Source organism: Stegostoma tigrinum, chromosome 28 (assembly GCF_030684315.1).
Source record: "Stegostoma tigrinum isolate sSteTig4 chromosome 28, sSteTig4.hap1, whole genome shotgun sequence".
Taxonomy (NCBI): Eukaryota; Metazoa; Chordata; class Chondrichthyes; order Orectolobiformes; family Stegostomatidae; genus Stegostoma; species Stegostoma tigrinum.
The window spans coordinates 25,650,126-25,675,765 of NC_081381.1; the positions used below are offsets into that span (position 1 = coordinate 25,650,126).

Here is a 25,640-nt window from a genome sequence, read left to right on the forward strand (position 1 = left end):
GAACACAGGAAGACGGTTGTGATTGTTGAAGGTCAGTCATCTCAACTGCAGGTCATCTCTGTGGCTGGTCCTCAGGGTAATGTCTGAGGCCCAACCATCTTGAGCTGCTTCATCAATGACCTTCCCTCCATCATTAGGTCAGAAGTGAGGATGTTCGCTGATAATTGCACAATGTTCAGCACCATTTGCAAGCCCTCAGATACTCAAACAGTCCATGTTCAAATGCTACAAGATCTGGACAATACCTGGGTTTGGGCTGACGTGGCAAGTAACATTTATGCCACACAAATGATTGGCAATGACCATCTCCAATTAGAGATTATCTAAGCTCTCGGTATGCAATGGTGTTATCATCACTGAAACCCCCCACATTCAGGATGTTACCATTAACCAGAAACTCAACTGGACTCACCACATGAACACTGACTACAAGAACAGGTCAGAAGGTAGAAATACTGCATAACTCACTTCCTGACTCTTCAAACTCTGTCCACCATCTACAAGGCACAAGTCAGAAGTGTGATGGAAAACTCCCCACCTTCCTGGATGGGTGTAGTTCCAACAACACTCAATTATCGTAGACAAAGCCACCCGTTGATTGGCACCAGATCCACAACCATCCAGTCTTTCCCCCAACAGCCCTCAGTAGCAGCAGTATGTATTGTCTACAAGACGCGCTGCAGAAATTCACCAAAGATTCTTACGCAGCTCCTTCCATGGAGCTTCTATCTAGAAGGAACAGGCCAGCAGACGTATGGAAATACCACCAGCTGCAGGTTTCCCTCCAATCCACAGACCACCTTGGAAATATATCCTCCACTTGCTAGATCAAAATCTTGGAATTCCCTCCCTATTATGGGTCTACCTACCACAAATGGATTGCAGTGGTTCAAGAAAGCAGCTTACCATAACCATCTCCTCGAGGGTTTCTAGAACAGACAATGTTGGCTAGTCAGCAATGCCTGTGTTCCATGAGTAAATTTTATTCAAAATTATCTCCCATTCAGTGTTTGCTGTTTCTGGGACTTTGCCGTGTACAAGCTTTCTGTGACATATCTGAATTAAAGCAGTGACTAAATTTCAAAAGGAATTAACTAAAAATGTGTCATAATTAAGACATGAAAGGCTCTATGTTCATGCAATGCACACTTTGGAGTCTGTTTTAACAACTCAGCATGAGGAGTGGTGCTAATAGCAACATTGCAAGAAATATCTTACCTGGGCTGACCATCTGTAGTCACGATGGAGCTTTCATCATAAATCTTCAGCATGTTGTCTGTTCTATCATCCTTTGCATCTTTTGGCTCTTTCAGTCTGATAAAAACAAGTAAATTCCAAGGTTTGGTTAAAGGAACAGTCTTGAAGGATGGAATGACATATTGTTCCATCAGGAGAAAGGGATTGAAGGTTATGCTGATAAGGTTAGATTGGGAAGGATGGAAGGACGCTTCCGGAAAGACCTCAGTGGATGTCTCTCCCACTGCAACCCTCTGGTAATCTCTTCAGCCCGGAAATTGCTCAACCATGTTCTGAAGCAAACCAGGTATTACAGCCACATCGCCTTTCTCAGTAGCTGCCGCCTGAACCAGATCATCCCAAATGGACTGCAATGAAGAAACATCAACTTTCCTGCTCCTCTGATGCTGCCTGGCCTGCTGTGTTCCTCCAGCTCTACACTGTGTTATCTAAAACATTAACTTGGTTTCTTTCTCCATAGATGCTGCCAAATGTGCTGAGTTTCTCCAGGACTTTGTTTTCACTAAGGAAATTACCCAAACTTGTTGCACCATTTCTTACTCCAATTAAGTTTGAGAAAGGTGGGAGTAATGTACGGGACTGGTGCAATGTACAAATCAGCTGTTTTTCAGTTTAAAACATTAGTTGTATCAATAAATATTCACAACCATCTCCTGAACACTGCTAGAAAATGCCACTGTATGCAGTTTCTTTTATTTTAAAGAGGCAACATGTACTTATGAGAAAATAAACATATGGAAATGTTACAGGAAAATTTGCTTTTTTTTGTTTCCATTTGTGGGTTAAGGAAGACAATGTCAGAATCAAGGTCCCTGCTTCAGATTATGCAGTGGTTGTACTCAGTAATTAATGGTTTGTGATCACGAATATTGGCTGAAGACCTGCTCTAATTCTCTTTATCAAAAATAAACCTATTTTCCATTGTCTGTAAATGAAGACAAATCAGTGGAGGAAGGATAGTGCTTCCAACGAAACACCCACCCCAATAACAGACAGAACCTTTAAGAGAGGAAAGGAACACAGAAATGTAAGGGAAGAAATGTAGGCATGATGCCAATTACTAACCTGGGCTCCAGGCGTTCCTTTACTTTGGCAATCGAGCGGATGTATGGACTTATCTGACGTGCAATTGTCATTAGATAGGTGTTCTCTTGTTTTAACAGCATAAGGTCGTGTAGTTGCGCTGGAAAATATAACAATATGGAATGCATATGGGGATCCTGGATTTATTTTGTTGTAAATACTTGAATGCACATTCCAAACTGTGATGAGACAATGAAGGAAGTTGAAGTGTTCACTTCTGTTTGGATCTTGGACATGACATGAACCCCTAGGAGGACAGCAGAACTGCCTTAGGGATATCTTCAAAGCATCCCCATTGGGGTCAACTGTCACCACCAACTCAAGGAAGGTCTGGACTTTTTGACCAATCAAAAGAGTGAAAGCTCATTTGAGAAGGCACTAACTCCACGGTGTGACTTTGTTAGGAGCATGCAGAGGTACGAAGGAAGCATCAGCGTGGGCGCATGAATCCAGCACTGCCTGCTCCACATGGGGCAGAATGTGCAGATTGGTCACTGGACTTATTAGCTGTCTCAATCCATCGAACCTAAATGAAAGGAAGTCCTCCTCCATCTAAAGGGATTGCTAGGAAGGAAGACAGGAGCTTGATGGGAACTGTAGGGTGGGGGTTTATGCCAAAGAAGTCTTTGGTGAGTTGCTGCAGCACATCTTGTAAAGCCCACACACACAGAAGGTCTAGCGTGCTGGTGGTGAGGAGTGAATGTTTACAGTCTTTATCAATTAGAAAACAGTAGATCTGGCAGATCAGATGGTGATGGGATGAAATACCCAAAGTTGCTGACACATCAACACCTCTTCCCACAACAGAATACACAACATTAAAAAGAGCTCGGTCAACCAAGTGCATGAGCAACATCTGTTTGAGAAACAGACAAAACTAGCAATACCTTCATAAATCTCATGTTCATTTGCAACTCTCTGGTATGTTTCCTCCCAAACCTGAGGAACAAAATAGAAAAGTGAGCATTGGTTTATCCTTCCTGTATGAGGATTTGTCTAACTACATGCATTTCTTTAGCATCTTTAACATAGATAAATCCAAAAATGCTTCACAGATGTGTGACTAAAAGCTATAAACTGGTTCAAAGGAGGAAATATTAGAAAAAGTGACATTGGCTTGATGTGTTTTAATGAGGCTTGAAGAGGGGGAGAGGCAGAGAAAGGAATTTAGTGTGGAGCTTAGTCAGCTGAAGAAGTGTTGGGGATAAGTGACATGAATACATTTATATTGCAGAAGCCCTGAACTTAACAAGTCCCAAAATGTATTATTGTTATAAAATAGGAAATGCAGAGCAAGGTTCCACAAGCAATGTGAAAATGATCAGGTAATCTGTTTTTTGTCATGTTGACGAGTGATAAATATTAAATAGTACATTAGATGAAATCCCCTGCAGCTCTTCAAAATAATGCAATCTTCACATCACTCTGAGAAGGCAAACAGTGCCTGAATTTAATGCCCCTGGTTTCAGCTAGGGTGTTGGATTGCCTCTGCATGAGCAAGGGTGTAACTGGCCAGCATTTCCAGTTACTATCTGCTGACTCGTACTGGGAAAAGCAAATGTGGGAACAATGTGTGAAGACAGGAATGAGCTCATCTACGATCTTTCACCCCATCAAACCAACACATATCGGCTGGTAACTTTGTAAGTTAGAGTGCATACATTAATAGGCACTTGGTTGGACTTGTCCAATTTTGTGGATTGGAACCACTCTATGAGCTCAACTCAGGGGAGAACACTGGAAAGAAGATGAATGTAGGCAGAACTTTCTCACCCATTGAAAAATATGGACTGTGGAGTCAGGTTTAAGAGGACATATAGGTGGTTGTTATAAATTTAATTCAGTTCCTTTTTTAAATTCAATCATAGGGTATGGGCATCAATGGCTGGGCCAGCATTTATTGCCCAGCCCTAATTTCCCAGAGGGCATTATGAGTCGGGCATACTGTGTGGATCTGGAGTCACATGTAGCCTAGACGAGGTAAGGATAGCAGATTTCTTTCAGTGTATGACATTATGCACAATGGGCAATTGCAATAATTGACAGTGGTTACAAGGTCACCATTAGATCAGTTTTTTATGGGATTTAAATTTCACCATCTGCCTTGGTAGGATCCAAATCAATGTCCCCAGAGCATTAGCCTGGGCCTCCAGTGACAACACCACGAGGCAACCATCTCCCAGAGGATTTTCTAAAGGTAAGAAGTTGCAGGATATGGCAAGAAGATGGGTGAGTAGAGTTAATCTTTGAGAAGAGCCATACTGTGGAGCAACTGACATTCTTGTTAGGTGAGGCAGTCAGGGGACATGGAGCAAAGGCTGATAAATGGGAATGAGAAGCAAATCAGCCACAAAGTACTAGACTCAAGGAACCAAATAGTTTTCACATGTTCCTGTCTCACTAACTTTAAACAAAATGATTATCTCAGAGCATTTGGTAGAGAAAGTATTAAATATCCTCTGATCGAGTCCTCCCTGCCTGGTGCTGTACATATTGGTTGCAACCTGGCACTGGTTTCATACTGACACAGCCCTTCCATGATCCAACATTAATTCATTCTACAAACTAAAACCACATCAAGAAACCTCCTCAGTTAAACTATTAGCATTATGCTGTACCTCCTCAAACATGGTCCTCATTGTCTCCACAGAGGAGTATTGAGAAGAAATTTGAGTTTCCATTTGAAGCGATTTCTGTAGGATCTCATCAATTGCATCTGTCTTGACGAGCGAGTGGTGTTTGGTCAGATCCCGGTGCATCTCTTGTACCTGGTCCTTCAGTGTCTGTAGTTCTGTCTGTAAAGCCTTGGCAAATCGGACAATCACCAGTGAGAGTCAGGAGATGGACAGGTGGTTGGTAACATTTCTTAGGCCTCACAATTTCCTCCCACCAGCCTTTTTATTCTCCTGCTCACTTGGGGGTGGCGACTCCTAAGTCATGTCTTTCCTGAATTCCTGACTTTTTCTCTAGATTGATCTCTTTCAGGTGGACACTCTTCCTTATGAGCCAAGACAACAAATGTCCCCATGATAGTTACCAATGGAAAGTCTCACAACCAAACTGTCTAAACCCTGGATAGTGATTGGAAATGGGAATCCTGCCCCTGCTCCCATCAGAAATCACGAGTTTGGTGTAACTGGGGATCAAATCTAGGAGCTCGCTGTATGTTAAGAAAGAAAGAATTGCATTTATACTGCATGTTCTCACAAACTCAGGAGATACCAAACATAAATTGACCGCTGCACTTCTTTAGTGATAATGCCGCAAAAGAATGTGATTGTCTGTAAAACTCCTGGGAAAATCACTAGATCAAAGTGCAAGCCTTTCTTGTTAATAGATTGTCAGCCTGTTCCACAGTAACTCCACCTGACAATGTCTGTGTTTTTGGACCTAAAAATGCCAAACCATGAATGCTGAAGGTTTGGAGAACTCTGGTCACTGCTAATTCTGTATTTCTCTTACCTTGAATGTGTTTTCGTAATTCCGGCAATGTTCCGTGAAAGGGCTGTGGCCCCCCTCTGCCAGCAGGACCTTGGTGCTAATGTAACGATGCGAGGTCGGCTTACATGTCACTGTGTTTGTTAGGGACATTTCTCCCGTGGATGCACAAGAATCAGAAACTGGAAATGTCTTTGCGCCCACCAAGTTTCTGTATTTAAAAGAAAAACACAAATAACATGGTGCACAGTTAAAGACAGATTACAAAAACATCTGACAATGTCCTCTTGTTGAGTTCCTGATTTCATCTGAAGGTGCAGACTGTTACTGAGATTGAGTTGATAGGTGTCAATCCTTCATGTCAGAGGCTTTCAGCTGTAATGTTAAACGAAGACCCATCTGCCTCCTCAGATGCACTGCCTACTGCAAAACAGTACTGTATACATGCTATGTCTTTTTCCTAGTTCTAAACATTACATGTTGTTGATCTATTCTGTGAATAACAACACAGTTAAGACCAGTCCAGCAAGGATAATAATTATTAATTACAAGCAGGGCTCCTGGGTGATAATTTGTTCCTTTTTTCCCTACCATAGACTTAATTGCTTTTCAATATGAGCTACTAACTTATTGGAGAGTGTGGCTAAAACCCATGCACTCCTGGAATGTGTGGTTCAAGAATTCAAGGATAAGTATGCCATCAAGGCAGCTACCAAATCACAGAACTGTCAGAAAGCCAACACATACCCTGGGGCAGTGGGTTCTGCACAGTGACTGCATGTAACTAGGAACTCCAAAAGACCTGAGTCTCCATATTTCAGGAAATTGTTGTGCTTCCCTCGATGCTGAGGAAGATTCCAAGAGGTTAAAAATTTAGCCAAGTATTGAATGCAGGAGGTGTTGGTAAATTGGCTACAGTTTCAGGCGTGTTTCAGATCCTCAGAGTTTTGGGCTATCACAAACCTTAATTTACTCTGATACAGAAACCATCAGAAAATAAGGGTAGAGAGAAACAGGAATGAGTGCACACCCGCAAAGTGAAGATGAGGCAGAAGCTTTGCAGTTAAAAGCAGCAGCGAAAGATGTGCAGAAAAGGGCATTGTCAACTGCAGCCTTAAGGATGACAATCTCAAATCAATTAAAAAATAACTTAAATCATAATCAGTAACTTACCTGTGACAGAACTTCCCTCTAGCTCTCAGTTTGCCAGGCAGAAGAGTTCTGCTTTGAAATCTCTTGCAACTAACTTTCCTACTCCAGACTCTGGTCTCGTTTATGATCCCCTCTGTCTGAGTTCCCCTGTGTAACTATTTCACTTTGTGAGGGCCGTATACTGACATCAACAAGACTAAATATAAACAATCCCAGTGAATTGTGTCCTAGACAGTTCCCTGAAATTCTGATAAAAATAGTGGCAGCAGGCAAGGCCTTGTTCCTGCAGGGGCCACACTCGACTGGAGACATTTGTCAATCACTCACAGGAGAAACTGGGGCTGAAAACTGCAGAGGTTAAATGGAAAATATTACAGGGATGCACGTCATCATTCAGCAAAGAGCAGATAATGTGTTAATCCATCCAGCACAGCCTGTACCATCACACTGACTATAAAAGGCAGATGAGGGCCTGACTGCCATCTTGTGAAGATACTATTCACAAAGCAAAGACTGAGACTCTGCTGCCATGAGTGTTTAATTCACTGAATAATTCACGGCATTTTTGCTCCTACCAGCAAATGACAAAGGGATGCTTTACAGCTTTAAAAAGAAAATACTTGCATTTGTATAGTGCCTTTCAAAACCCTAGAATGCCACAAAGTGTATTACAACCAATGATGTACTTTTGAAATGTAATCCCTGTTGTAATGTAGGAAATGCAGCAGGGAGTTTGCTTACAGCAAAATTCCACAAGCAGCAATGTGAAAACACTTGATTATTTGTTTTGCCAATATTGATTGTTGGCCAGGACACCAGGGAGAATTCCTTCACCCCTTCCTCAAAATAGTGTTGTGGAATTTTGCACATCCAGCTGACAGCAGACAAGCTTTGCTTTAACTAATCCAAAAGAAGGCACCGCTGACTGATTCCAATAGATCTCACAGATGAGAACAGAGGAAGAGAGAGGTGCCCCACATAGTCAACCGTCTATCTCACTATTGCAAACTGGAACAAAGTTGGCTTACTGGTAAGAGACAGGGAGTGGTGGTGGAGGATTGTTTTTCGGACTGGAGGCCTGTTACCAGCTGTGTTCCACTGCGATCAGAGCTGGAACCACTTTACTTGTCATTTAGATAAATTATTTAGATAAGAATATAGAAAGCATTGTTAATAAGTTTGCAGATGACAACAAAATTAGTGTTATAGTGGACAGTGAAAAAAGTTGTCTAAGAGTACAAAGAAATCATGATCAATTAAGTCAATGGGTTAGGAGTGGCAGATGAAATTTGATTTGGATAAATGTGAGGTTTTGCAATTTGGTAAAACAAACAAGGGGAGGATTTATACTATGAAAGGTAGTGCCTTGGGTAGTGTTGTAGAACAGAGAGACTTAGGGTTTAGTACATAATTCTTTGAAGCTTGCATCACATGTAGACAGGGCGGTTAAGAGGCATTTAGCATGCTCGTCTTCATTGCTTAGATCTATGAGTACAGGAGTTGGGAATTCATGTTGGGTTGTACAGGACATTGGTGAGACCTGTTCTGGAACACTGTGTCCAGTTCTGGTCACCCTGTTATAGGAAGGATATTATCAAGCTGGAAAAGGTTCAGAAAAGATTTACAAGGATGTTGCCAGGAAGGTTTGAATTATAGGGAGTGCTGGATAGGCTGTGACTTTTTTCACTGGAGTGTAGGTGTTTGAGGGGTGACCTTATAGAGGTTTTTAAACTCATGATGGGCATAGATAGGGTGAATGTCAAGTGTCTTTTCCCTATGGTGGGGCATTTCAAGACTAAGGAGTATATTTTTAAGGTGAGAGGAGACAGATTTAAAGAGGACACGAGGGGCAACTTTCTCACAGAGAGAGTGGTTAGTGTGTGGAATGAACATCCAGAGGAAGTAGTGGATATGGGTACGGTTACAACATTTAAACGATATTTGGATAAGTTTGGAGGGATACGGGACAAGCACAGGTACGTGGGGCTTGTTTAGTTTGGGATTGTAGTTGGCACAGACTGGTTGGGCCGAAGTTTCCATGCTGCATGACTCTATAACACTATCTTTCTAGATTCTCACAAAGGTGCTGAATTGTTGCTGGACTATGCAACCATATTCTAGCGTGAGCTTGGAGAGAAATGTTGGAAAGGATTTGAAAAGAAAGCAAAAGACAAGGATTTGAATGGGGTTGCTGCAGTCTGGAATATGTAGCTGTGCCCAACCCCCACAGACCACACTGCAGCACTACTTGCTACAGTTCTGTATTGACATTTCCAAGAACTGTCAGATTTGGCAGACATAGCTTGGAAATAAAACTATTCCATGTAATGAGATTATCCATCTGCCACCTGTTAGCTGATAGAAAGCAGCTCCATTTTAGTCAAATAAAGATTCTGCCTTGCACCCTAAGTTGTAGATATTTTCAAATCCACCTGTTCAGAGAAATTATTATACACTGCTGGTACAGGTGGGACTTGAATCTGAGCCTCCTGGTTCTGAGGTAGGAACACTACTACAGTGTCACATGAACCCTGACATAATATTATAATGAATGGTGAAGCAGGTTCCAGACTGTTTCTTATGGTTTAATACAGCATCTGGCTCCTCTGAATAGAGAGCCGGGAATGGATTCCCAGGCTTTCTCCCTGGGTTGTATAACCAAGAACAGGTTCCCAGGCCATCGTGTTTGGTCGTATCACCAGGAACAGATTCCCGTGTCATCCCACTGGTTCATATTCCTGGGCTGTCTCACTGGATCGTATCACCAGGAATGGGTTCCTGAGCTGACCCACTGGGTGGTATCACTGGGAACAGGTTGCCAGTGTGTGGTTCACATGAGATATGTGTGGAACTCAACTTTTCCCTTGATGTAAATTGTGTGTGGGACTGAAAAATGAAGCTGAAGCAATGAACTGTACAAATTTAGGAGAATGTTATTGCAGTGTCTCCATCAGACATCCTAGATCTTGGGTTAGCACTGGGCTAGAGACACAAGTGCCATGGTGTTACCAGGGTCCTCAGAATGATTTTGGAACAGAGATCTTTTGCCCTTGTGAAAGAACTAAAAAAACTACAGAGAAAAGTGAAAGTGAAACAAGTTCATGATATTCACTAACAAAACAAAGTAACTAAAATTGCTGCTAGTCACCCTATTTTTGCTGTACTTCAGTCAATCATTAGGCCTCTCCAGATTATCCTGATGATTAACTTTTTTGATAATTTTGCTGATCTTCACTAATCATTCTTGTTTTCAAGTCCCTTCATGGTTTCACCTGCCCCTTAAACGTGTTCCCGAATGCTCTCCAGCCCCAAGATCTCTGCACTCCCTCCAGTTCTGACCTCTTGTGTATCCCTAATTTCCTTATCCCACCATTGGCTGCCTCAACCCCAAGCTCTGGAATTATTCTAAACCTCTTCACCTCTCTGTTCTTGAAGATTGCACTTTTAACCCACCTCTTCCAACCTTCTGTCCTTCGATTACAAGGTTTTGCCTGTTTTCTCAGGTGAATGTAAAAATTCCCATGGTACTATTTTGAAGAAGTGTAATGGAGTCATCCTCAATGTTCTGGCCAATATTTATCCCTCAATCACCCTCACAAATAAACAAGTTATCTAACAGGTCGAGGTTGTTTGTGGGAGCTTGCTGTTCACAAGTTCACTGCTATGCTTCTATATTATAACACTGTACTTCAAATAAATACTTAATTGAATGTAACCTGCTTTGATTCATTGGAAGTTCATGAAAGATGCTACAAAAATGCATTCCTAACATTTTCTCATGTAGTTTGATGTCAGATCTTTTTCTGACAATGCTGCCATTTAAGCAATCATGCGACACATCCCTGTGCCAAAATTGCAATGTAAATGCAAGGTGTTGTAGCCCAGCTTACATTCCATTTCCATTGCTGATTCCATTTCCTGGGCTTCCTCCGGTCATGGATCCGGAACGCCGGTGGTTCAGAAAGAGCAGGGGCTCTAGGCACCGGGCAAACTCTGGCCTGTACTCCGTGTTAATCTGGAAAAGGAAATGACATCTGTTAAATTTAGAACAGTTGGCCTTTCCCCAGTGGTGTTCAATTCCTCATGCTGGCAGCTTGTATCTTACCTTGCTGCTCTGTGTGGGCCTCAGGCGATGGGGGAGTTTAACAATCTTCTGCAGTCTCTCCATGAGTTGCTGCGGAAAGGTAAAATGGACAAGAAATGATGAAATTCCAATCCTGGATTAGGAATCCCAATGCATTCCTGGAGTTTTCATGAAAACACACCTTGACCCATCCCAGCTAGTCAGTTAGCTTTTCTTTCCCTCATTTCTAGTATTTCTATACCTTTTAATTTAAATCTTTTTTCTGTGTTGCTTGCAGCAGTCTTCAGAATATTGTACTTTAGTTCCTAAAGACTTGAAGGCCATTTGGGAATGGTTAACAACATCTGCCAATTCTCAACTTCATATCTGAATAAATGTACTGAACTCAACACAAAATAAACACTTGTGAAGATTCAATGTTTTCAGAGGCCTGAGCCTTTGCATTAAATTAGTCCACATGCATGATTAGCAGGTTCCCCTCTGTTTTTCACACTGGGAGCTGGACCTCACTGAGGCAATGTTTGTATCTTGTTCAACAATCACCTCCGTGCTCACTGGTTCCTGGTCTAGCAACACCTCAAATTTAAAATGCTTATTATTGTTTTCAGATCCCTACATGGGCCCAAGCCTTCCTAACCTCTGTACCCCTCCAGTCCTACACCTCTAGGGTGCTGTACTCTTCCAATTCAAGCCCCTTTCATGTTCATGATTTCCTTTGTTTCACGATTGGTGGTGCTTTCTGCCTCCTAGCTCTCATGTTCTAAAATTCTTTCCCTAAACCTCTCTGTTTCTGTATACATTTCACTACTCCTCTTAAGATGCTGTTTAAAACCTACCTTGCTGACTACACTTTCGGTCATATATACTAATGTTGTCTACTATATCAAGGTTTATCTGATAATCCCTCCTTTAAAGTGCCTTGGGGTATTTTTACTAGATAATGACGTTATCTGAATGTAAATTGTTTCTGGTGGGTGATGTCTGATGCTGTGGGTGAAGAGCAGCAGTTATAACTGGGTGGAGCTTTTCCATGAAAACAGTACTGTTTTTTCATCTATGACAAAGCAAGGTGAGTGACTGCACAGAGAGCACAGCAATGACTGAAATGCCCCAGTATTACCTCATCTCACATCTGATACCCGGTCCCCATGTAATGAGTTTTTGTCTGATTGCAGCCATTTACCTCAGATGCATGTTCAGTTGTCTTTAAATGGGTGAAAAATTATTGTCAGTCAGCACATCTTTACTTTACATCTACAATTCTCATTCATAAACCACACCTGTGCTCACTGACTTACATCAGCTCCCAGGCCACTAATGCCACCATGTTAAAGTTCTTAGCCTTGTTTATTATTCTCCCCAAGGTCTCATCCTATCTCTGTAACATCCTCCATCTCAACAACCTTTGAGATGTCTGCACTCTTCCGATTCTGGCCTTTTGCACATCACTGACTTCCTTCGTGTTTTTGTTGGTAGGAGTATCTTTAACCGTCTAGGCTTTCATCTCTGGAAATCGCTCCCTAAACCTCTCCACCTCTCTACGCCCTTAGGGTGCATCTCAAAAATTATTCTATGTTCTATATGTGTCTATCAACCTCAGTATGTGTTGTTTAGGTGATCAGGAGACTTCCCGCTCCTGATGCTTAGTGACACCTGTTGGAAAGTATGAGTAGTTCCTTGTTTAAATGCAGTTTGGGCTCAACTGTGATGCCTCATACAGTTGTGTAGATTGTCCAGACTGCATACATGGTCAGATAAGTATCATCAGCACAGGAAGCAGAAAGGAAAGGGGAAAATTAACAAATGCAAGGTAAGAAAGGAATAATTTTAAAAGATTATTGAATGAGAGAGGAGGCCATTTGAGATGGAATGTTCCAGAGATGGGCATAAGCAGAGGAATCAATGGAAGATGGAATGTTGAATTAGTGGAAAGGTCAAAGAGGGTGGAATGTATATGGGATAGAAATGCTAAGAAACCTGACAGGCATCACAGTAAGTTATTCTGACAATGTGCTTATGACCTTCCTTCTCAGAAGGACAGCCGTCAAAATTGATCTTTCCCCTATCCAATGTGAACAAATGTGTGCGTGCATGCACACACACACACAACCGCCTGGCCGAAACAGTGATCAGAAACTCCGAACCCAGGGGTTACTGCAGCAATGTTGGTTCCTATTGTTGGTTCGACATTGACTAACTGAGCAGAGACAGTGTTGGATCAAACCTGGAATACAAGAGCTCAATGTGTTTATACCAACTAGAAAATTGAGGTATAAAGAGACCAAACATTCTAACAGTAAACTGATTTCATTTATTTACTAATTGTGTTTTCAAGCCTTTCAGTGGCTGTTGTGAGAGCGCTTTCTTCCTTTCATGTCATTAACCTTTCAGAAACCATTGCACATACTTCGAGGAGACGTCAGAGGGAGGTTCTTCACCCAGAGAGTTGTGAGCGCGTGGAATACTTTGCCAGTGGTAGTCGTGGAAGCGGAGTCATTAGTGACATTTAAGTGACTGCTGGACATGCACATGGACAGCAGTGAACTGAGGGGAATGTAGGTTAGGTCATTTTATTTTTGGATTAGGATTATTCCACGGCACAACATCGTGGGCCGAAGGACCTGTACTGTGCTGTACTTTTCTGTGTTCTATGTTCTATACTTACATAGCCCAAGTCCAGGAATTCAAACTTATTGGCAGAGCTGAGGAAAGCAGAACAGGTGACAAGGTGGACCTGACCAGAGAGAAAAAGGTTAGGGAGGGAAATCAATTTGTTGATCCTGTTCATTTACTTGAATAAAGCAAAGAAAGAATTTCTTTTTTAATATTAAATGTCTTCAAAACATTTCAAAGCATGTCACGCTGCAGTCTAATTTTGAGTTCAAGTGACTGTCCTGCACTTTAGAGAAAGGATGAGGCACACAGAGACAGATAAATACACAGAAGTGAGAAAGAAGGGAAAAGAGAAAAAAGAAACTTGCATTTATATAGCACCTTATGCAACCTTTGGAGCTTTATAGCTATTGCATTAATTGTATGGTAAATACAATACAGAAAATGTGGCAACAAGGTCTTAAAAACAGCAATGTGATCATTAGCAGGTACATTGTCTTATTCATATGAATTGGGGATAAATGTTGATCCCAGGACACGAGGGAGATTCCTCCCACTCCCCTTCACAGAAGCACAGTGAGATCTTCTACGCCCTACTTTAGAGAACAAATGAGGCCTTGGCTCAACACTCAGTTGAAAGATGGCATGTCTAATAATGTGGCACTCCCTCAGGGCTGCACTGCATGGTCAGCCCTTGGATTTCTGTGCTCACGATTGGTACATTGTCAGAGACAGATTGTTGGGAATATGTTGGAGGCCAATGCCCAATGGCACAGAGTGGGGTACCATATAAACTTCAGCCAATCTTCCAAATTACTCACATCTGTGGTTTGAAGGATGGTGAGGATTAGCTCAGTTCTCACTGTGGGACAGGGAATCTCCAACAGGATTTCACACACTTCCTGTTGTTGGCCTAGTGTTTTGATAGTCAAGAGAGTCAAGGGTTATGAGGGGCAGGCAGGAGAATGGAGTTCCTCATTCACTCACCTGAAGGGTGGGTAACAGTGCAGCCATATTCGAGAGCTGCTCTTTAAAAGCTTTCTCTTTCTCTTCATGTTGACTGGAAAAAGAATCAGAAGTTTTAAAGTTGGATTGAGGGTCTATTTTACTGCTTTCGTATTTCTCTAGTCATTTTCCCACTCTCGTCCCATTTCTCTTGAAGGTGCTGTTAACTCACTGAGGTTCAGTTCAATGGATATAATGGTTGCCTTTAGTTATCTAAGCTAACTGACCTTCATTGTGCAAGGCTGCAGCAATTGTCAGCAAGATATTTTGATCACAACAATAGTCCTATGGAACTGATATCCACTCTTTTCCAGCAGGGGTCACTGAATGACCTGAAATGGGAACACTGGCTAGTTACCACTACTACAGCTCAGGAACACTAAGACTTAATAGTATGGCCGTTACTGCTGGGTGTTTTTGTGAGTCTCTACAGCCTGCTGTTCCTTGTGATCAGTACGAGATGAAGATAGTATGTGAAGCAATGAGTCTGGATTTATTATACATCTCTGTATGTAGGAACCACCGTACCAAATAATGGGAAACAGAACTCACGTTCCAATTCATTTCACCCTTATTAGAGTCATACAGTTCTGACAGCGCCGAAAGAGGCGTTTCAGTCCACTGGTTCTGTGCTGGTCATCAAACATCCATCTGTTCCAATCCAATGCTACATTCAATAAACACTCAAGTTGATGACACAATGTAATACCTGCTTAATTTGATACCCACTGAACAATGCCTTTGATGGGAATTTAAGGCTGCCCAAAACTAGAAGCTGTAAATAAAAGATAATCAACAAATTCAATAGGCACTTCAGGAGAAACTTCTTTACCTAAAGAATGGCCAAAATGTGGAACAGTCTACCAGATGGGCAGGTTGAGGTGAGTAGCATAGATGTATTTAAGGAGAATCTCAGTACATGAAAGGAAGTCTAAGATTATGTTGAACAGATTAGATGAAGACAGGGTGGGAGGAGGCTCAAGTAGAGCATAAATAGGCAACTGCCTGTGGGCTGAGTGGCTCAATGCAAGGGTAATTCCTGCAGTAGACTGACTGCACTGAGTAGACTATCCAGGAAGAGGTGCAAATGGCACATTAGGAGAGTGGGTCATTGCTCAGTTCGAGTCCTGCAGCAGGCTGAGCAGTGCACCCTGACATTCCTCTCAGTAGGACACGCTGTCATGACTAACAGGGCCAATTGTGATGAGTGGGTTAACTATTCTAACTTCAAGCTCCCCTGGGGCAGAGGAATAAAACTGGGTTGAAAGTACTTTATAAATTGTGCCCATCAGGCAGGCATTCAGATAGGCTCTTGCAGTTTGATACAATACATTATTATTGGGATCTGGAAAACTGGTTGATTTATCTCCTCCCTCCTATAACTCTGGCCTTAGAGAGGTTGCATTATTTACCACATTCATAGCAAGTACTTCAGTTGTTTGGAGGGGCTAGAATGGTTCTTCTCCGAGCATGGAAAGTTTAGCTGAAATTGAGTAGAGACATTCAAAATTATGGCGGGCAGGGTGAAATAATTTCCACCGGCAAAAGGGGCACAGATGCAACAAGATTGGCCAAAGAATCAATGGCAAGAACATGAAGCAAAACTCAGTTTGCTCTAAGACCTCATTTGACTCAGCTAAACACCGCCTCATCCAAGGAGTCTTTAGGGAGAACCCTAACAATATTGTGTTGACCTGCCCTCCCACTCTGCTTCCCCCTGATAGTCCCCTCTGCTGCCCCCTGACAGTCCCCTCTGCTGCTCCCGACAGTCTACTCTGCTGCCCCCTGACAGGCCCCTCTGCTGCTCCCGACAGTCTACTCTGCTGCTCCCTGACAGGCCCCTCTGCTGCTCCTGACAGTCCCCTCTGCTGCTCCCGACAGTCTACTCTGCTGCCCCGATAGTCTACTCTGCTGACCCCACCCTCTTACTGCTGCCCCCTGATGGTCCACTCTGCTGCCTCCTGCCTTCCCACTCTGCTCCCCCCGACAGTCCCCTTTGCTGAGAAGATCACACTTACTTCTGAGCTGTTTTCAGCAGTATTTTCTTCCTCTCGGCTAGTTTTTCCTGGAACATGAAAGAAAACTGTCAGGTATTCACATAAGTACCACATATAATCCACCAAGCAGAATCTCCATCCCTTACACACAGAGTGGAAGTGCTAATCCAGAAATGCTTCTATTAGGGCTGCACCACTCTATAAACCAAGGACCCAATGGACAATTGCCTTCTTTGTTTATTAATGGGACAGTCGAATTTGAGCATTGCACTCATGCTCGGGGTATTGATCTTGAAGGGGATGCAGTAGTGAAGGCTCACCAGATTACATGCATGTAAACTTTGAGGCCTGGTTCCATAACTTTGGCTTGTAGTCACATAAAATAGTTAAAGTGGTTTCTGACTGCAGTGTGGAAATATTAACAGGATTTGATAGGGGTAAACACAGAAAATGCTACAGAAACACAGTGAATCAGGCAGCACCTGTAGAGAGAAATGGAATTAATATTTTGATCTTCAGAACAGTTGAGGGGAGAGGTTATAAAGGACAGCCCTCCATGGTAACTTCAGCCAGTATGGGAATTGAACCAATGCTGTTAGCATCACTCTGCATCACAAACTAGCCATCCAGGGGTGAGTAGCTCACTTGGCTGGATGGCTGGTTGACCATGCAGAGTGATGCCAACAGCGTGTTCAATTCCTGAGGTCACCCACCACCTCAACCTTGCCCCTCACCCAAGGCTGGTTACCCTCAGGTTAAACTTACAACCAGTCATCTCTCTCCAATGACAGACCAGCCCTATGATCCTCTGGGACTACGGCAACTTCACCTGATTCTATTGCATGAAGCAGTTTTATCACAGTAAAATGTCCCAAGTGAAAACTGACAATGAAATACATAAGAAGATATTTGGACAGCTGACCAAAGGTTTAGTCAAAGTTAGTTTTAAAGAGTTATTTAAAGGACGACCGAGGGAGAGAGGCAGAGAGCTTTGTGAAGGAATTCCAGATTACGGTACAGGCACGAATAGTGGAATGATGAAAGTTTGGGGTGTGCTAAAGGCCAGACCTGGAAGAGTACAGATCTCTTGGAGGGTTGTAGGACTGAAGGAGGTTACTGAGTAAAGAGGAAGTAGGTCATTAAATGTATCAACACAAGCACTAGAGCTTTAAACTTATGATGTTGCCAGACTGGGAGCCAATGTGTAAAAGGCTCAGGTGTGAAGGGTCTTGGTGCCTGACAGGATATTGCTAGCATAATTTTGAAAGAGCACAAAGGTTGGAAAGTCAGAACATTGTTGGAATGGTCATGGTAACATATGCATGGGCAAGGATTTGAGCAGCTGGTGAAAAAGAACAGCCTGTGTGAATGAACTGTGAGCCTTCTCTGCCTGTCAATGGCTCCTTATACTCACTGACACCGCTATTTACTAAATTTATTTTGATGTTGTATGTTACCTGCATACTGTTGAACAGCGAGCTGATGGCTGACTCCTCTTCAGTGACATTGGCTCTCACTTCGTTGATCATGGCCTTCAAGAGGATGATGGCTTCTCGTGTGGACGTTTGAAGTTCCTTCACAGCCTAATGAAAACATTCACCATGAAGACCTTCCATACGATCTTAAAGACCAAAGAACTTTAACATGAAGTAACTCCCTTGTTCTTGAGCTGAAACATTGCTTTCAGTATAATAATGCCAATTTAGTAATCTCATTAGACTTGCTGTCACTCTTCACTCAAAAGGCAGGAAATTTACTTCTGAGCTGGAAGATTGAGGGTTCAAATCCTATTCCAGGGGCTTAAACCCAAAAATCATAACTAAGATCATTCATAGAACAAGGGGAATAGGGGTGTTTGCCCCACTGTCCTGGCCAATATTAATCCTTCAACCACCACCGTGAAAAATCAGATGATCTGTCCATTATTGCATAGTAAAGGATAAAGTGATCAAAGTCCCACAGGACCATAAGGCTGCTGTCTCATTAGACAGAAATGACTGGTGGTGGTTTAACCTGAGGCTCACCACGCCTCAGGCAAGGGGAGATGTTGAGAAGGAGAATCCTTCATAGTAACCTCAACCAGCACAGGAACTGAACCTGCACCATTGGCATCACTCGCAAGCAGTCCAGCCAACTGAACTAACTAACCCCCAGAATTATTATTACATGACAATTTGTGGAATTATACTAAGTGCAAAATAGCTGCTGAGTTTCCTACATTACAACAGTAACTACATTTCAAAAAGACTTCTTGGCTGTAAAACATTGGGGAGAGCCCACAGTCCGAGGTAAAAATGTACCCAGCAAGGAATCAGATGCTTTAGTAAAGGAGGGGGTAAAGAATAAAAAGAGAGATAAATGAAAGCTTATATAGGTATTAATGCTGTTGATGTTTAAAAAGAAAATGATTACTGTCTGCCACTGTTCTCATAAAGTAACGGTCATGAAGAATTAATTCTCACAGACACCGAACGTATTTTTAAAGCAAGAATCCTACATTATTGGCAATAAAATGGCTTTGAAATTAACAGAAATATAAGGCTTCCTCCACAAAATTACTTTCTTCGTTCTATAAATTAGAATTGCAAGATTCCCTCTAACCTGCAAATTGCTGCCCACTCTGATCAGTGATAAACCATTAAGTGACTCAACATGTGTTACAGTGTGCAGGAGACTGGCCTATAATTTCTGGAGAGCCCAGGACAATCTTGGACTGTTAGGCACCTGAGCTGCATCTCTCTCCCTTTTGTAATTCACATACCATCACAGCCTGGTCCAGCTTCTCGCAGCCTTGCACATATGCAGTCTCAATATCGATGCAGTGGGCCCGACTTTCACTGAGCAATGAGATAAATAGTTAGTCAGATTTGAACAGCTCAAGACAGGCACAAAAAACCCTTAAGTGTGAATTTATGTCAAGAAATAGCTATACACCCTCCAATATTACCAACCTGAAATATTGACTCTATTCCTCTATCCACGGGCACTGCCTGGCCTTCTGAGTTTTTCTCACTATTTCCTGCTTTTATTTCAGATTTCCAGCATTTTCAACATTTTGCTAATATTCCCTATTGGCTCAGTGGGTGAACCTCAGCTGAGTGCAGGACTGAGGAGTCAGTACACACCTGAAAGACTGTGATTTCAGGCACACACTGAGTTTGCTGACACCAACCAGTGTGGCAACTGGAGACCATTGCTGGTGAGGCCAGAAGGAACCAGCCTGGCTTCTTCCTTCAAATTGCTGTCCCTGCTAAAGAGATCTAGCTGATATTCTCCTCCTTACCACAGGAGAACGGCAGCTTCTCCTGTCCCACTTTGTCTCAGGTCAGACAGAGAACTGAGCCTGGAAGCCTCCTGGTCGGAGAGTCACTGGCAGGGAGTCATTGTTTGTCTCAATCAGCAAACAGAACAAGATGAATATTTGCATGGGACTGAATTGCCTGCTTCTGTGCATTCTGTGGGTCCTGTCCCACAACTGCTTGACTCACACTTGCATGTCCCGAAAGCAGTTGATACAGAGCATGGACTTCTTCTCTGTGGAGAACATGATGTACGGTTCCTCGTGAAGAGCTAAAGAGACAAGAGGGAAATATAAGAACAAAAGAAATAGGAGCAGGATTAGGCTATCTAATTCCTCAAGTTTACTCCACCATTCAGTGAGATCATAGATCATTTTTTTAACCACTTTGCTGTTCTATTCCCATTTCATCTGATTCTATTTGTACCTTACATTACCAGATTACAATTGCCATTGAGTGGAATGAAGTTGACAAGAACATTGTTTGGCAGGGAACAAACATAATTTGTCTTCCCAATATTTAACTGAAAAAAGTTGAAAGAAAAATTACAGACATTGCTTAATTAGCCTGGTAATTCAGAGTGTGGAGATTTGGGAGAAATGGTGGTTAGCAGTGTACATATAGAAACTGACATGTTTTTGGATAATGTTAACATGGTTGAGTTTGTAGATGAAATTAAGTTCAAGGAGCAAAACAACAACTAAGAAACTTTGCGGGAACACAAGCGGTAACTGTTCAGGAATGGGAACAGAAGGCTCTAATGTAAATCTTTAGCTACAACTAGATAGGTAAGAATGAAATCAGGAGATTACAAACCCAACCAGCTGGACAATGATTTTTCAACTAAGTAAATTTTTACAATAATCCAACACTAGTATGCTGATTTTCAATTCTTTAAATACAAATTTAAACTAGATTTGAATTCTCATTCCCTGTATTATGATTGTATGACATGATTATCCATCCAGTCACACAACTACTGCAACTCCAGAGCCACCCCCATCCCATTTCAATTTCATTGTCAACAAATGATTTGTATCGAGTTAGCAGCTTTCCAACCCTGGGACAGTGGATCCTTACGGCATTTCTTATGCAGCGCCTTGGTGCGTTTGGCCAGAGTTACAATCTCATGACGTGCGAACATTTTTGCTCGGTGTGTGTCATCACGGCAGGAGCTGCAGAGTGGCTGGTTACACGTGTTGCAGTAAAACATGGCATTTGCGTCCTGCAAGAGGCAAAATGAGAGCATCAGGCACTACAAGGAACTGACTATTGAGTGTTACCTTTGAGAAATGTATTGAGTGTATACGCACGTGCACATGCATGCACTTGCACACAATTTTTCTGTAAGCTGAGCCAAGGCATTGGTTGGGGTGATCAATCCTGCTGTAAGTGCTACATGTATGAGGAGTTACTGAGTAACAATCAGAATTTAAAAACTAGACAAATACTTTCACTTCACAACATCAACTTTGATTTATGTAGCACCTTAAATGTAGTAAAATTTAACATATGTAGGAGATAATAGAGATAGTGGGAATTGCCAATGCTGGAGAATCTGAGATAACACGGTGTAGAGCTGGATGAAAACAGCAGGCCAAGCAGCTTCAGAGGAGCAGGAAAGCCGATGTTTTGAGCCTGGGCCCTTCTTCAGAAATCTTTCTGAAATCAGAAATGATTTCTGAAGAAGGATCCAGATCTGAAACGTCAATTTTCCTGCCCCTCTGAAGCTGCTTGGCCTGCTGTTTTCATCCAGCTCTACACCTTGTTGCCTCTTATAGGAGATAATAGAATGGTTGATCAAAAATTTGATCAAAGATGTAGGTTTTACCTCCGCCCTCACCCCCATGCCAGGCCTCAAGAAGATTTTCCACATCAAGCAGATGTTCACCTACACATCCCCCAGTGTGGTATACAGCATCCGCTGTACCCGTTGTGGCCTCCTCTACATCGGGGAAACCAAGCAGAGGCTTGGGGACCGCTTTGCAGAACACCTCCGCTCGGTTCACAATAAACAACTGCAACTCCCAGTTGCGAACCATTTCAACTCCCCCTCCCATTCCTTAGACAACATGTCCATCCTGGGCCTCCTGCAGTGCCACAATGATGCCACCCGAAGGTTGCAGGAACAGCAACTCATATTCCGCTTGGGAACCGTGCAGCCCAATGGTATCAATGTGGACTTCACAAGCTTCAAAATCTCCCCTCCCCCCAGTGCATCCCAAAACCAGCCCAGCTCATCCCTGCCTCCCTAACCTGTTCTTCCTCTCACCTATCCCCTCCTCCCACCTCAAGCCGCACCTCCGTTTCCTACCTATTAACCTCATCCCGAGCCCCCCAACCTGTCTGTCCTCCCCAGACTGACTTATCCCCTCCCTACCTCCCCACCTACACTCACCTTTACTGGCTCCATCCCTGCCTCTTTAACTTGTCTGTCTTCTCTCCACGTATCTTCTCCTCTATCCATCTTTGATCCGCCTCCCCCTCCCTATTTATTTCAGAACCCTCTTCCCCTCCCCCATTTCTAATGAAGTGTCTAGGCCCGAAACATCGGCTTTTGTGCTCCTAAAACGCTGCTTGGCCTGCTGTGTTCATCCAGCTGTACAGTTTGTTATCTCGGTTTTAAGAAGTATCTTTTCAGAGGAGGAAGACAGAGCTTGAGACCTGCACAGTTGAAGACACAGCTGCCAAACGTAAAGGGAAACAAGCTGTGGATGGATTTGAAGCCATAAATGTAGGAACACAGGGATCTTGAAGGTTACAGGACTTGAAGACTTTAAAATCAAGGTGTTGCTGGACTGAAACTAATGTATATTAGTAAGGAGGGGTCACTATTCTCCTGATCCAGTAAAGGATATCTATCAATAGACATTCATTCCTGCCAAAGCTGAGAACAGCTAACTCAGCACAGACTGTAGACCAGGCCTAAAGCACCAAATTCAGTAGATTGAGTTCCCAATGTTTAGTTAATCCTAGTCTGCACTGAGTTAGCTGAAATGAACAGTGCAGCATTTGGGGGATGACCATTGATCTTGCCTCTGCTACATTGAATCTGGTCAATAGATTACGTGAATATGATGTAGCCCACAAGTGAATAAAGGCTTGAGTTCTAAGTTTGCAAGTGGCTACTTGAGCAATGTAGCTGGTGCCAATGTAGCACTGTACCATGAAATAAATGATTTGTGTAGGACAGTAGGAGAAAACTCCAGAACTCCATCCTACCCTAATGCTTTCAGCCTTCTGAGTGGTTTCACAGGCCCTCTCCATTACCTGTTTCTTGCACTCAAAGTCACAGTTTGCGCACTGCACAATCTCTTCATTATCAGCCGTGCTGTCAACCAGGAACTTCAGCAATCGATCTACCTTCGGGAGCCCACTGGTGCCCTTCACAATCGATAGGCGTCTGGAATACAAACAGCCTTGAGACATATTTTCTCTCCACTTTAGTGTGCAGACAAAGCATTAGTTTAGCATCTCATTTAAAGGATAACACCACCAATAGTGCAGCATTTACCCAGTGTTGCACTGCTGCGCTCAGTATTGATTATGGGTTGCATTTTCTGGAGTGGAAGCTATGACCTCATACAGAGAAACTGTTACCACTTTACAATGACTGAAACATTAAAGTGAATTGAAGTGGTCCCTTTACCGAACATCATACTAGTCAGGACGACAAAATATTCCTGTTTTGTATGTGTTGGCATTACAAACTATTGTGTGTATTCCACCAACATTTATACAGGTAGCAATAATTAAACTAGGCATGAGCTGCTGGGATGATCATTTTGATAATGAAAACTTATAAACAGAAAGAATCTAAAGATGGATTTTGGAGAGTTTGAGTGATGGGGCTGTGGTGATTTCCTTACGCAGATTAATACATTCTGGGTTGTTCTGGGGAAGAATAATTGTCAATGCACTGTCTTGGAAACCAATGTGATTACAGTTTGTGTGGATGGCTCCCAGGTACTTTGTAATTGCTGGAAGAGGCTAGGTACTAGTTTCAATGAATTCCTACCAGTCCATTTCACATTACCTCCCTTCTTTCGCATTTCAAATCAAGGGTGATCAAGGATGTGACACTGATGTTTGAAGGAAATATGCCAAAAATCAAGTCATATTCAATTCAGTTACAACACGATCAAATCCCATCCTGCTCATCATACAATCACTGTTAAACAGCACCTTCATCAACATAACAATTTACAAATCAGTACATAACACACGGAAAGAAATCAGAACTCTCACCTGTGGTCGTCTGTGATATCCAGCCTCATGTCTGATCCTCCTTTGATTAAGTCATCCAGGTTATGTGTTCTGCGGCCTTCACCTCTCTGCTTCCCCCCTCCCAGCCTCTCAGCAGCCTCAGCACCCCTCCCACCACTAAAATGTCCCAAATACTGGACAGTATTGACAGTATTGCCGGACTACTGAGTGCAATCAGTGGTGACTGGAGGATCTTGCAGGGCCAAATTGTACATCAGGTTGGGGAGGGAGGCAGCAGAGCAACTAAAAAAGACGCAGTTAGTCTGTCACCTATGGGGGATAGAGTTTCATGAGAAAGGGCTCCAGCTGCCCTGAGCTATGCTTACACTGCATGCTGGCCCAGCTCCTGGCCTGAGCTCGCTGACCTTCATTATAATACCCATTGTCAAACTGTGTTCGGAAAGCAGTGAATTTGATACTATTTTGGAAATTATTTTTTAAAAAATTCAATCTCTGAAATAAATTTTCTGATCATCAACATGTTTTTTTTATCCCATGAGTTTAGATTTTTGTAATGTCAGATCTAAAATTAAAAACTGACTAGAGTATCAGATCACCTTGTAAATATCTTACAGGGTCACAATCCAAAAGATACAAACACTAGGGCTCCTGAACAACAATCATTTATTTCTGTTTATATTTTTCTGGGATGTTGGAGGTGGGGTTTGGAGAGTTGGTGGTTGATGGGACTGTTCAGCTATCTTTTAATTGGTCAGTGCAGGAATTCCCTGTACTCTTAGTTTAGCAAACCCTTTGCTTATTGTCATGGGAATTGGATGCCTTTGCTATCTCTCTCTGATGAAGCTGACTTGCTTCACATTCCAAACCCACTAAAAGTAGCCTGGCTTCTATTGTGCAGCTGCTGGACAGTATGATTGATATTTTCCCTTCAGTAGGGTTGAATGGCTGACAACCAGCTTATTTCGGTGAGTCTAGATTGAAAAGGAGGGAGACATGGGTCTTTATCTCTCCTCCTGTCCTGAAGGTGTTGTTTAGCAGCCACCCATCTCCTCCACCTCAGTCCAGTGTCAGTGTTTCCTGTGTGGACACTGACATTGATTCAACGTCACCCTGTAAGAAATCAGGGATTGGGTTTTTGCTTTCCACTTGGTTTTACTCTTGGCAGGTCACTGAATGGGCTGTCAAACAGACACTTCAACTGAACCTATGGGATTCCTGTCTCCAGTCAACATGTTACAATGACCCAAGAGGGCTGCTGGCAATTGGCTGCTAGCAGAAGACACAGGTAAATGCAAACCTCTGCCAGCGGGGTTCCCTGTGGAAATCCTTCTATTTCTTTTATTGCCCTAAGGTCCCTGGATCAATTGTAGCACCCTCCCACCACTGCCCTGTGGTACAACTGGGAGTCAGCCCTGCGACCTTCGTGCCCGATGTGACTGATTGGATCCTCCTCTAGTACAGCACTCCCAGCCCTGAAAACTCCCT

At 42.8% G+C, this 25,640-nt stretch overlaps 1 protein-coding gene across 2 annotated transcripts in view; it reads right to left on the reverse strand.

The window, feature by feature from the left end:
* rnf207b (ring finger protein 207b) overlaps positions 1–25,640 on the reverse strand; it is a 46,226-nt gene that overhangs the window by 8,645 nt on the left and 11,941 nt on the right. Inside the window, exons 1-16 of one of the 2 annotated variants that reach the window (XM_059655600.1) lie at positions 24,177–24,222; positions 23,199–23,331; positions 21,009–21,153; positions 20,118–20,199; positions 19,391–19,466; positions 18,087–18,212; positions 16,651–16,697; positions 14,615–14,687; positions 13,680–13,748; positions 11,036–11,104; positions 10,821–10,945; positions 5,803–5,989; positions 4,959–5,144; positions 3,228–3,279; positions 2,323–2,440; positions 1,219–1,314 (exon numbers count right to left, since the gene is read on the reverse strand). In XM_059655600.1, coding sequence (XP_059511583.1) covers positions 1,219–1,314; positions 2,323–2,440; positions 3,228–3,279; positions 4,959–5,144; positions 5,803–5,989; positions 10,821–10,945; positions 11,036–11,104; positions 13,680–13,748; positions 14,615–14,687; positions 16,651–16,697; positions 18,087–18,212; positions 19,391–19,466; positions 20,118–20,199; positions 21,009–21,153; positions 23,199–23,331; positions 24,177–24,205 — 1,613 coding nt within the window. In that variant the 5' untranslated portion in view covers positions 24,206–24,222. Of the gene's footprint in view, positions 1–1,218; positions 1,315–2,322; positions 2,441–3,227; positions 3,280–4,958; positions 5,145–5,802; positions 5,990–10,820; positions 10,946–11,035; positions 11,105–13,679; positions 13,749–14,614; positions 14,688–16,650; positions 16,698–18,086; positions 18,213–19,390; positions 19,467–20,117; positions 20,200–21,008; positions 21,154–23,198; positions 23,332–24,176; positions 24,223–25,640 lie in introns of those variants that run through there. The other variant, XM_048561244.2, reaches the window with a different exon arrangement.